This window comes from Podarcis bocagei (assembly GCF_964188305.1).
Source record: "Podarcis bocagei genome assembly, chromosome: 9".
In the NCBI taxonomy this organism is placed as follows: domain Eukaryota; kingdom Metazoa; phylum Chordata; class Lepidosauria; order Squamata; family Lacertidae; genus Podarcis; species Podarcis bocagei.
In genome coordinates, this window is record NC_138134.1 from 77773163 (window position 1) to 77785872 (window position 12710).

At 39.5% G+C, this 12710-nt stretch overlaps 1 protein-coding gene across 12 annotated transcripts in view; it reads left to right on the forward strand.

Moving 5' to 3' along the window:
• Positions 1-12710, forward strand: part of LOC308594305 (CD209 antigen-like protein C) — a 140113-nt gene that overhangs the window by 23270 nt on the left and 104133 nt on the right. For 3 of the 12 annotated variants that reach the window (XM_081207344.1, XM_081207353.1, XM_081207345.1), the window contains exons 1-2: positions 9838-9954; positions 11851-11985. The exons of 1 other annotated variant lie outside the window; for it this stretch is intronic. In XM_081207344.1, the coding sequence (XP_081063470.1) occupies positions 11880-11985 (106 nt within the window). In that variant the 5' untranslated portion in view covers positions 9838-9954; positions 11851-11879. Of the gene's footprint in view, positions 1-9833; positions 9955-10705; positions 10775-11850; positions 11986-12710 lie in introns of those variants that run through there. 8 more of the 12 variants (XM_081207350.1, XM_081207347.1, XM_081207355.1 and 5 more) reach the window with 7 other exon arrangements.

Here is a 12710-nt window from a genome sequence, read left to right on the forward strand (position 1 = left end):
GGCAAAATAAATTACTGAACTATGCAGGACAAATTATTACAAAAAAGGGCAACCGTTCAATGAATATTTTTAAAGCTTTGTATAGATTCTTACATGAGACAAAATAATTGCCACACACAGGAAGAACAAATATATAGTTTGAGTTGCTCACTTGTCCTTTTATAAATCATTTACTGTGTCAACACAACTAGAAGTTATTAATATTGCAGTTGTTGTACAAGCGTCTATTATTATGACCAGAATGTAATGGAAATTTAAAAGGTTTTGAAACACAGAAATAAAGCAAATAATCAATCCACGAATTCTGTCAAGATCTGGCAGACTGCCGGCTTAGAAGAGAAGAGTTTAGATTTGATATCCTGCTTTATCACTACCCGAAGGAGTCTCAAAGCGGCTAACATTCTCCTTTCCCTTCCTCCCCCACAACAAACACTCTGTGAGGTGAGTGGGGCTGAGAGACTTCAAAGAAGTGTGACTGGCCCAAGGTCACCCAGCAGCTGCATGGGGAGGAGCGGATATGCGAACCTGGTTCACCAGATTAGCAGTCTACCACTCTTAACCACTACAGCACACTGGCTTAGGTAATCAGCATGTAGTGGTTGTAATTACAAGAAGATTTATTGCATACAATCATAAACTTCAGAGCCGTGCACACTAGCGGCTGCTCCTCAGAGAGTTGACCTTCATCTAGCCCGCTCTCACTGTGCTGATAAGGTACATTCTCTTCTCCTGAGAAGGGGCGTTTTAGCCCACTGCTGTGAAAAATGCAAGTCTGAAATTATGGACTTGGAATATTAATGGGATGAACGATTAAAAAAATGCAATAAAATTGAATATTATTTGAAGAGGAAGAATTTGGACATTATTTGTTTGCAAGAGACTCATCTGGTGAGAAGACATAGAAAAATTAAAAATTAAAAAATTAAAAAAAACACTAGGAAACGAATTTATTTCATCAGACAGAAGCAAGAAGAGAGGGGTGGTGCTGTATATAAAAAATAAATTGGAAGCTCAGCAGATTTTTAAAGATGAGGAAGGTAGAGTTATTGCAGTTCAAGTCTTTTTAAAAAAAATAATATTTATTGCTTTTCCAAAAATTTAAACACTACCCCTGGTCCAGGGGGTCACGAAGAGTCGGACACGACTAAACGACTAAACAAACAAAATTAAAGAAGCCAAAAAACAATTGAAAAGTGGGAAGACACCGGGACCGGATAGATTCACTGCAAGATACTATAAAGAAATGAAACACATCCTACTTGTGCCAATGAAAGAAGTTATGAACAATATATTAAAGAAAGGAGAATTACCTGAAACATGGAAAGAAGCATATATTACATTTATTCCGAAGCAAGACTCTGATTTAATGCAAGTAAAGAATTATCGGCCAATTTCGCTGTTGAATAATGATTATAAATTATTTGCAAGCATATTAGCGAGCAGGATGTAAAAAAATACTGAAAGAAATTATACATAAAGATCAGGCAGGTTTTCTTCCTGGCAGACAGATGAAAGATAACATAAGGAATATAGTGAATATAATTGAATACCTGACAGCCAGGAATGAAAAACAAGCAATGTTAATTTTTGTGGATGTGGAAAAGGCCTTTGATAATATATCTTGGGAATTTATGCTAAAAAATTTGGAACTTATGGATATGGGTCAATTCTTCTTAGATGGTTTAAAAGCTATATCTACTGATCAGAAAGCAAAATTGATTGTAAATAATATAACAGCAGAAAATATTCAAAATAAAAAAATTCCTTCCAGTAGCACCTTTTTAATTTTTTTAATTTTTTTATTTTGACTATGGCAGACCAACACGGCTACCTATCTACTACTGGAAGCAGAAAATATTGTAATTGCTAAAGGCACAAGACAAGGATGTACCCTTTCTCCATTATTATTCATATCGGTACTGGAAGTACTTCTAAGGTCGATAAGGACAAATGAGCAGATAAAGGGTGTTACAGTCGGTCGGAATGAATATAAGGTAAAAGCCTTTGCCGATGACTTGGTTTTAACAATTGAAGAACCACCAACAAGTATCAATGAAGTAATTGAGGAGATAGAGCAGTTCGGTCAAGTGAGGGGTTTTAAACTGAATAAAGGAAAATTAAGATAATGGTTAAAAACATGGAACAGGAATTGGTTGAAACATTGCAACAACAGATAGGTATAGAAGTGGTTAAAAAAGTTAAATACTTAGGAATTTGGTTAACTCCTAAAAATATTGATCTGTTTCAAAATAATTATACACCAATGTGGAATAATGTTAAAAGGGATCTAGAGGTATGGGGAAGGTTAAAACTATCATTTTGGGGAAGGATATCAGCAATAAAGATGAACGTGCTACCAAAGATGTTATTTCTGTTTCAGACAATTCCATAATCAAAGGGGCAGCAATATTTAAAGAGTGGCAGAAGATAATTTCAAGATATATCTGGCAGGGTAAGAAGCCGAGAATACAATATAAGTTATTAACAGATGCAAAGGAAAGAGGAGGCTTCGCCCTGCCGGACTTGAAATTATATTATGGAGCATCGTGCCTCTGTTGGTTGAAGGAGTGGATGAAATTGGAAAATACAGAATTGTTGGATTTAGCAGGCCATGATAATAGATTTGGTTGGAATGCATATTTATAGTATGGTAAAAAAAGGTCAATAAAGGATTTGGAAACCACATATTTAGAAGATCTCTTATTGAAATTTGGGATAGGTATAAAAACCTACTGGAACAAAAAACACCACATTGGTTGTCTCCATTAGAAATGATGTGTGTAAAAAAGGTCAGTATGAGCGGGAAGTGGATAACATATGGAAAATTGGTAATTAGAGAAGGAGGAAAATGGAAATTGAAACCATATGAGGAAGTGAAAGAGTATGTTAATGATTGGTTACATTATCATCAGATTAATGAAGTATTTAAACAAGATATTAAAGAAAAGGGCTTTTGTGAAAAAGAATCGAGGTTTCAACAAGAAATATTGAATAATGATTTTAAAATTCTGTCCAAAATGTACAAATTACTGCTTGAATGGCACTTGAAAGATAAGGAGGTAAAATCAGTTATGATTCATTGGGCAAAAGACTTTGGATATATTATACAGTTAAATGAATGGGTCAAATTATGGAAAGAGGGTCTGAGATTTACTGCATGCAATGCACTAAAAGAAAATGTCATGAAGATGGGACTTCCGGAGGTGGCGCCATCGGTAATGGCAGATTCCCTCTGACTCGGAGGGGACTGGCTCTGCGGGAATCGGGTCTGCACCACTACGGCGAAGCGGGGACCCTTCAAAAATCACAGGCGGGTGAAGCCTGTGACCGTGGGACTCGGCGGGCACCTTTTGCGCCCCCCCAACATGCAAAGGAGCCCGACTACGGGTTCCGGAGTGAAGCGGGGCAGCGGCGCGGTGCTGTGAGTCAACTGCTTCTTCCGTGGAGCGAAGCCGCACAGCCGTTACTGGAGAGCGCTACCTTTTTCCTGTGACAATTTGGCTACAAAACAACGATCCGTGAGTAGGTTAATTTGGGAAAACAAAAGGAGAGAAAAAAAGAAGTAATTGGATACTGAAATGGAGAGGCATAAACAGGAAGTCTGCCTTCCGTTCTTTGTAAATAGAGGAAAGCAATGAACTTGTAAGCTAAAACCTTGAAAGATGCTTGAAAAAGACTATAATTCTATCATCTAAAACAAGCAATTTCCCCCCTTGATTGCAGGAGAGGAGGGGGGGAAAGGTTTGAACTGTATTTTCCTGTAAAAAGAGAGAAAAAGAAGCTAAGAGTCCACCGCTTAAACCTGGGAACGGACTGCCAATGAAAAATAGAATGCTGTACTGTGAAATGCGCTGTTGGTGAAAGTATCTTTTGACAGCTAACTCCGCAAGTCTGATACAAGTGAGATACAATATTTCTGGCTGGTTTCCCCTGGTTTCAAAGTAACTGGAAAATAACTGAATTTAAAACTGTTGTCTATTTTGTGAGCTGGGGGATTAAAAGAAAAAGGACATTTATTTTAAAGTAACAACTGTTGCCTGTTACTGTGCCCCCCTAGAGGAAGTTTGAGATTGTTACAATAACAACTGGGCCAGGGGAATTTTCCACTTCATAACAAACTCTGATCGTGGGATTGACCTTGAGTATTATCTAGACTGTTATGGCAAATGGAAAAGAGAAAATAGATTTGCTTCAGGAAAAAGCAACAAGGTCTGGTAAAGTGTTACGCACAGACATTGGGCTGCAGCGAAGAGCATCAACATCTGGCCCTCCTGGTTTACCAACAGGAGCTGCATTGGCACAATCTAAACCCAAAGGAATGGCTTCTGAGGATGTTTTAGCTCAGGCACTTGGTAAAATTAATGAATCTTTGGAAAAATTAAGCAAACAAGTAGCTGAAACATCAAATAAAATTGATCAAAATACCACAAGCATTAACAATTTGGGACAGAAGGTAAATACGAACACAGAAACTATTGAGAAATTACTGCAGGAATCTACTTCAACTCGAAAGACAGCTGAAGAAGCAAAGGAAATAGCAGTTGCTGTAGAAGAGAAGTTACCACCAATACACAAGCAATTGGAAGACCATAGGTCAATACTGTCTATGATTGAATTGAAGGAGAAGCAAACGAATTTAAGAATCAGGGCTGTACCTGAACTTGAGAAAGACAACTTGATTGACTTTCTTACGCAGGAATTTGCAGACTTTTGGAACCCAGATTTGGAAAAGGATAACTTCAAGATAGTGAGTGCTTTTAGGCTTGGAAGAGGAGGGAAGAAGAACAGGGTGAGAGACTGTTTGATTACCCTCCGAACAAAAAAGGAGAGAGACAAAATCTTGAGTCTGCACTTCCAGAAGACTTTGGTAATACATCAGTCGAAAGTGGAGATATTTAAGGACATTCCGAAATATCTTCTAGACCTTAGGTCCAATTACAGAGATTTGGCTGCCCTGCTGAGAAATAACAAAATCATCTTTAGGTGGGAAGTCCACCAAGGCCTTTCTTTTAGCTTTAAAGGAAGAAAGATAAAAATAAGATCAGAGGACGACAAAGCAAGATTTTTGAGAGACCACGGTGAAGACCTGCAGAAAGAAGCTGGAGAAGAGCCAGGAATACTAGAAAGAGGAACTTTAGACATACCAAAACTACCTTTTGAATTAAGAGACCGCCTGGAGAAGGTGATACCACCTACAGAACAGGAACAAGCACTTGGTGCAGTTGGAGGAAAGTAAAGTAACTACATCATGCCTCTGCAACTATTAAGTTGGAATTGTAACGATTTGAACTCCCCTCAGAAAAGGAAATCTGTGTTTCACTTACTAAAAAAGGAACAATTGGAGTTGATTTGTTTACAGGAAACACATGTAATAAGATTACACAGGAAGGTATTGATTAATAAAAGACTGGGCCAAGAATTTATTTCTTCGGATAAAGTTTAAAAAAGAGGCGTAGTGATTTATGCAAAGGAGAGACTATTACCGAAATTTATCTTCAAAGATGACCAAGGAAGATTTGTGGCAACTGAAATTCAAATACAAGGAGAGAAATCTTTAATAGTAGGAGTCTACGCACCAAATGAGGGGAAATCTGAATTTTTTAAAAAAACTGCATGAGACCTTGATGGACTATTTGGACTATAATGTGATTTTGATGGGAGATATGAATGGAGTGGTATCTACACACATGGACAAGGCACAAAGACAGGTAGTCACTAAGGATGGTAGACTACCGAAAACTTTTTTTGAGATGACAGACAACTTGGACTTGGTTGATATTTGGAGAACAAAGAACCCCTTGGCTAGAGAGGGAACCTTCATCTCTGAAGCTAAACTGACATGGACAAGAATTGACCAAATATGGGTAACTAGAGGAATGGCACCAAAGACAAGAAAAGTGGAAATCTGCCCAAAAACTTGCTCCGACCATAATGCTGTTAAGATGGAAATGAAACTAACACCAACCGGTTCCTTCAGATGGAGGATGAATGACACCTTATTTAGAGATGAAGTGATTAAGAAGGCCCAAAAAACCTTGAGAGACTATTTTGAGATAAATATGAACACCAATGTTGAAAAAAGAGTAATCTGGGACGCAAGCAAAGCTGTTATGAGAGGGTTCTTGATACAACAGAATGTATTAAAGAAGAGAATTCAAAATGAAAAGAAGGATAAAATATTGGAGAAAATAAAGGAAAATGAAAAGAAATTGAGAGCAAAACCAAAGTCGCAAGAAATATTGAGAGAAATAAAACTATATCAAGTACAATACATGAAAATGATGAATCAGGAGATAGAATGGAAAATTAAACAAATGAGACAAAAGACATTTGAGTCGGCTAATAAATGTGGAAAATTATTAGCTTGGCAAATAAAAAAAAGACAAAAATTAATTACTGTTACTAACTTAGAAGTGGAAGGAAGGAATATACAGAACCCAGTTGAGATCAGAAACTGTTTCCAGAGGTACTTTAAACAATTATACACACAAGGGCCACAGAAAGAGATTGATGTAGACCGATTTTTGAAAACTAATGGATTACAAAAAATTTCGCAAGAAAATAAATTAATGTTGAACTATAAAATAACTGAACAGGAGGTAGAAGGTGCCATTCAGAATATGCAACTAGGTAAATCTCCAGGACCGGATGGATTGACTTCTAGATACTACAGATCTTTAAAAGAATGGCTAGTACAACCTTTAAAAGAAGTTTGTAATGAAATAATGGGAGGAAAAAGGGCACCAGAGTCATGGAAAGAAGCGTATATTACACTTGTACCGAAAACAGAGACTGAAAAGACTCAGCTTAAGAACTACTGCCCCATATCATTGCTCAATGTGGATTACAAAATCTTTGAAGACATTATGGCTAAAAGACTAAAGAAAGTGCTAGTGGAAGAGATACATAAAGACCAAGCAGGCTTTCTCCCGGGTAGACATCTGTCTGATAATGTGAGAAACATAATCAATATTTTAGAAAAATTACAAGTGAACATAAATACTAAGGCAGTTTTGATATTTGTGGACGCAGAGAAAGCTTTTGACAATATTTCTTGGAGTTTTATGAAGAAGAACTTACAGGGGATGGGGGTAGGCCAAGGTTTTGAAAATGGTATAAGTGCAATTTATTCAGAACAAAAGGCTAAATTAATTGTAAATAACGTGGTGACGGAAGAATTTAAGATTTTGTAAAGACAAAATCCTTTCCTTTGGTTTTATTTTCAGGGAAATCTGCAACTCGTGGAGACGGAATTATGAGGCATCATACTGCTGGAGTGCGAACCAAAATCAGAAGCTCTACCACTGAGCCCAGACATCATCAGATGGGACTCTGCAGAACCATTGGGAGCTTACTTTTGATCTCTGCAGGAACCCTCGATGTCCTGGTTGACTTTCTTTGGGGTGCTTGTTGCCTCCGAGCTGCCCGCAAACTGCCCCCCCCAAAGCAGCTGATTCGCTTTGAGCCATATTTCCCTTTCCGTCGTTGCAGACTGGAAGTCTTCAGGTTTATATTTTATACATTGTGTAATGTTAGAAACAAATGGGCATTTCAGAGAGTGGTGGTATAAAATCTTATCAAGCGATATGGGAAGCCACAGAAAAATGAGAATAGTAAACATATGGTGTTCCTAAGATGTATTATGTGAAAACCTAAAAAAATAAAATAAAAAATAGAGAAAGATATTCATATAATAGAATTGTTTTTAATGTATACATGAAATAAACCATGCAAGGCAAAGGCACTTCTATAGAGGGTGTTACTTCTTTCTCCAAATCCTGCCTTAGCCCTCCTATCTTTGAACATAGACTTGGGCTCCACCCTGTAATAGGGTTGCCATACATCCTGGTTTTCTCGGACATGTCTTCTTTTTCGGGGCCTACATCCCCATCCTCGAGGATTTTTAGAATTTGCCAAAATTTCCGTGGGGTTTTCTTTTTTTCCTTTGGTACCAAGACAAGCCCCAAAGGAGCATATTTGCGCTTGGGAACTGCCATTCTAGGAGTGTGACATAGAACACCTGTGTCCCAGGAAGCAGTGTGTCTGGGAGCCTTCCTTCCCAGCCAGAGAATGTGCATGTGCAAGGCAAGTCCATTGCGCCCCCGTCCCACAACCCTGCCAGAGCTGTCTCTCTCTACTGGATCCCTTAGAGCAGACCTGGGAACCTAGCACGGGCGGAAGCACAACCAGCTGCAATCTTTTATTTCATGTTGCCACCCTCCTACATTTCCCAGCAATTACAAGGGAGGCAGTTAAGGGAGCTCTTTATCTGTACCAGATGCTTTTACCAGTGCCCAATAGGGGAGGCAAAATAGCCAAGGCTGTTTCAGGGGATGTCAAGTACACTGGCTGGCAAGGGAGTTTCCCTCTCCCTCCGGTAGCTTCCAATAAGAAATAACAAGCCTTTGGCAGGTTTATAGTCCATTTTATTTACAACAACATATTGAGCACAGCATCAAGCCGCCCTTCCCACAGATGGCAGTTGCTCACTCTGAGTCCCCTTCTCTTCCATAGCAAGAAGTGTGCCACCAGCCACCTGTCCTTCCTCAGTGCTTCTATTGTTCCTGGGCCCTTTCAGTCATCCAAGTTCTAGGGGAGGGAAGGACTTCCCTGCCACACTCAAATGAAGAATCTCCTAAAGGCTCCCTCCCTCCTGGTTGCCTAGCTACTATCTCAAAAATGTCCAGCTCTTCCCCCAATTGAGCAGCCTCTGAATCTACTGGTCTCTCTGCTTCTGGTGTTAAAAATTTCCCGATACAGGGCTGCCTTCAGATGTCTTCTAAAAGTTGTGTAGTTCTTAATCTCCTTGACATCTGATGGAAGGGTGTTCCACAGGGAAGGTGCTACTGCCACCTTCCCTCTGCCTGGTTCGCTGCAACCTCACTTCTCATAGTGAGGGAGCCAGAAGAAGGCCCTTGGAGCTGGACTTCAGTGTCCAGGCTGGACTATGGGGGTGGAGATGCTCCTTCAGGTATCCAGGGCTGAGGCCATTTAGAGGATTAAAGGTCAGCACCAACATTTTGAATTGTGCTCAGAAATGTACTGGGAGCCACTGGAGATAGGACCAGTGTTATATGATTTTTGTATCTTTATACAGAAGGGCAGGATATGAATGACAGAAATCATTTTTGAACAATATTTTTATTGGTAGTGACATATAAACATACAAAAACATAATGAGCAATAACAGGAATAAGGGTACATAGTTATGAGGGGTTTCTAGCATATGAAGCTTTCAGAGCCCAGCTCAGAGTTTGTGCAGATCTGTCTTTCTATCCAAGTACAATTCTCGATGAGCTGCCATTGGCTGAAGCTCAGTTGCATGCAGGGCTTTTTTGCATCTGGAACTCGCTTGAACTCAGTTCTGACACCACTCAGGTGGACACCATTGTGAGAGAGCAAGGGAGGTGTTCATGGTAGGTTCCAGTACCTTTTCAGTGTGGAAAAATAGCACTGGTGGCATGTATGTTTTGATGATGATACATTCAATAAACGTAGACCAAACATGTTGAAATTTAACTGCTTCTGTTCCTTTTCTTTGTGCTTTAACTTTGCAAATGAAGATTTACACTAATGCACTTTGCCATATTTCCTGGTATAAGTGTTGAGATAGAAAGCTTTCCAATATTACTAGCAGAGTTTATGAGGAGTAAGGATTCTTCTGGGGGATATGCTTTGAAGGTAAAGTATGTACCCGGCCTAAATAAAAAATAAGACTAATATCTTTTGAAAAATTAATTAGTATAATAAATCTGAAACCAACATTTCCCTGGATTTATGCTTTATGTGGAATCCTGATTGGATATGATCAGTAGCCAATCGGAAATGGTATAGCCTAAATGGGAGGAGTTCTGGAATGCCTGACATCACAAGGGAGGTGGTTCTTAGCCAGTGGGAGGATGAAACATCCTTAAGAAGAAATTAGTGAAAAGATTGTTTCATGACAACACCAAGGTATCCAAACAGAAAGTGGTCTGATGGGTGGAACACTTTCCTTACAAGCTATGATAATTGCAGGGTCTCATTACAAGGCCGAAAGGTCACTAAGAGGCTAAATGATAAGGAGCTTTTATAAGCAACAGGTGGTCTTTCTCTTTTAAATACTAGAACTGTAAAGCCAATAATGTAATCTATAGGCAGGCAGCCCTGTTTAGGGAAGTTTATAATGACTGATGTTTTAATGTATTTTTAATCTTTTGCTGGAAGCCGTCCAGAGTGGCTGGGGAAACCCAGCCAGATGGGAGGGGTATAAATATTTATTATTATTATTATTATTATTATTATTATTATTATTATGCAAAAGATCTTAGGCAACAATAGTCATAATACAGATAGACTAATAGGTTTAGTTCTTCATGTCTCCCCAACCGAAGATTCCTCAATCCATCCCCCATGCAGTCAGGTGTTTGATAGCTGGCCAAGCCATGAAGTTCCTTTCACTTCTTCTCCAACAGCCATGTTCCTTATATTAAAGCTCCAGCTACATTGCAAACCAGGAGCACCACATTCAGTTTTATTCCCTGGCAATACAGGTGCCCTGCTCTGATTCATGGGCCCAGTTTGTAAATCCAGATCTAGAGCATGATCCAGAAAATATAAGTCTTTGGGAAACCCATTTACTTGCATATCAAGGGCTGCTAGATCAGTTGGCTTTGAAATGGGATTAGACAATTGCCCTCTTCTTTCTTTCTTTTTTTCTTGATAGACTCAATTGGATTTATATGCATCCAACTGAGACTGGATCTAGTACTCCATCTTTTCTGATGATCAGGAGGTAGTTATATAAATAAATGTATATACCTTCCTTAAAGGGTGAGGAACATGTGGCCCTCCAGATGTTACTGGTCTACAACTCCCCTCATTCCCAACCATTGACCATGATGCCTGTGATGGAGGGAGTTGGCACCCAGGAACATCTGAAGACCTCATAGATCCCACACGATCTATGAAATGGTGAACATTTGGCAATGTATTATGGGGAAGCCACTTTCAGCCTGAGGGCTGGTATCTTGATGAAAACAGCTCTAGTTGCTGCTGCAGAAGGGACAAACACAAAATTGAAAGGCATTTGGACCTTTAGGCATGGTAATTTGGCACAGCAAGTAATCTTGACATAAGCAGATAGCCTCTAAATAAACACCAATGAATGTTGCAAAATAAGATATTTCTTTTTAGCACACACCAGTAACTGAGATTTCAGCTGCAATATTAGCAGAAACGAAAACACTCCATCTGATCTTATCAGCTGATGTACAGATCAACCCATTTCATTCACAAAGAAGATTGCCCCAAATTTGATTTACCCCGTAAAATAAATATAGAGTGAACATATGGATCAAACCCATAACTGTTGTTTGCAAATGCTTACTGAACTTCTAGAAACTAGATGTCCAGGAGTTTAGAAAGAAATAGAGTGCAAAATGAGAATGTGCTATATTACCTAAAATATTTTTTAAATTCCTTGGAATCCATATGGAACATCTTTTTGGTTTAAAGCTGAGATTGATCCAGCAGAAGAAAAAGAAAGACGTTTCAAAAATGTCTTTATAGGAAAGGATTGTCTAATACTGATAGACACCAAAGTGTAATATTGGAAATGCCCCTTGAGACCCATTTTTTACTTTAAGTTGTTGTGCATTTCAACTTTGTACCAAGAAAATCCTTGACATTTGTAGGTGTGCATCTACTTTAAAATTTATGTTCCTGTAATAGGGAGATTAAGTGCAGGACAACAAAAGCAAATACTGTGAGCTTTGATGCTTGCCAAGAGACTTATACTCTGAGTTTGGAAGGTTAAACACCCACCATCCAACCAATGTGTTCATAGTCTTATACTCCATGTTATAATAGCTTGTTGTTTCACAGACAAAACTGAGAGGATGGGGAAGCTAACGCCTGCAAAGAGTGCAGCATCCAGAAGATATGCAATGTCCAGAAGACAGCTAGCGCTCAGAAAGCGTAAAGCAGCAGCAAAAGAAACTGGTGGTCTGTATACAGCGCAGTCATATGGGATGAGGTTTCTCATGAAGTAGAGGAATGCATGGGAAAGGGAAGTTGATGGAGAGACAGGCAGGGAGTGGAGCCAGTCATGTTGTGCTAGGGAGGAGTGCAGAGAGTAGCACACACAGCTCTTTGGGTGCCAGAGATCCCCTAATCCCCATAGAAACCCCAGGATCCAGCCCACTCTTTGCTGCTGGCTGTGGTGTTCCTTTACTGTGTGCAGCCAGGAATGGCTCCATCATTGGGCAGAATGAGGCAGTTGCCTCAAGTAGCAGGTGCTGGGGTGGGTAGAGATATGAAGACCACACAAGCTGCACTGCACCTCCTCAGTTAGTCTGCTGCCCCATCAGCAGCATCGAAATATCAGCCAAGGGCCTGGCCAGCCCAGCTTCTGAATGTGGAATTATGTGTATGGAGGGGGCATCTTGTCATTTGTCTGGGGTGCAGAAAGTAACATCTAAGGCTCCTGTCTTCTGATCCAGACATTTGTAAGAAAAGTTTCCTCAAGCAGCAAGCCTGCTTGTGGTTAACGCTTAGCTGGAATGAAATATTCAACGCAGCAATAGAGAAATTAAAATAATTATTTATTTGTCAGACAAATAAATGAGAGGCACAGTGGTATATGGTTACCAAGCTCTGGCCTGGCTCCTGCCATTATGGCCAGCCCTTATATCCCCTTAATCCAGCCCCCTTTGCTCCTCCTGTGGCTG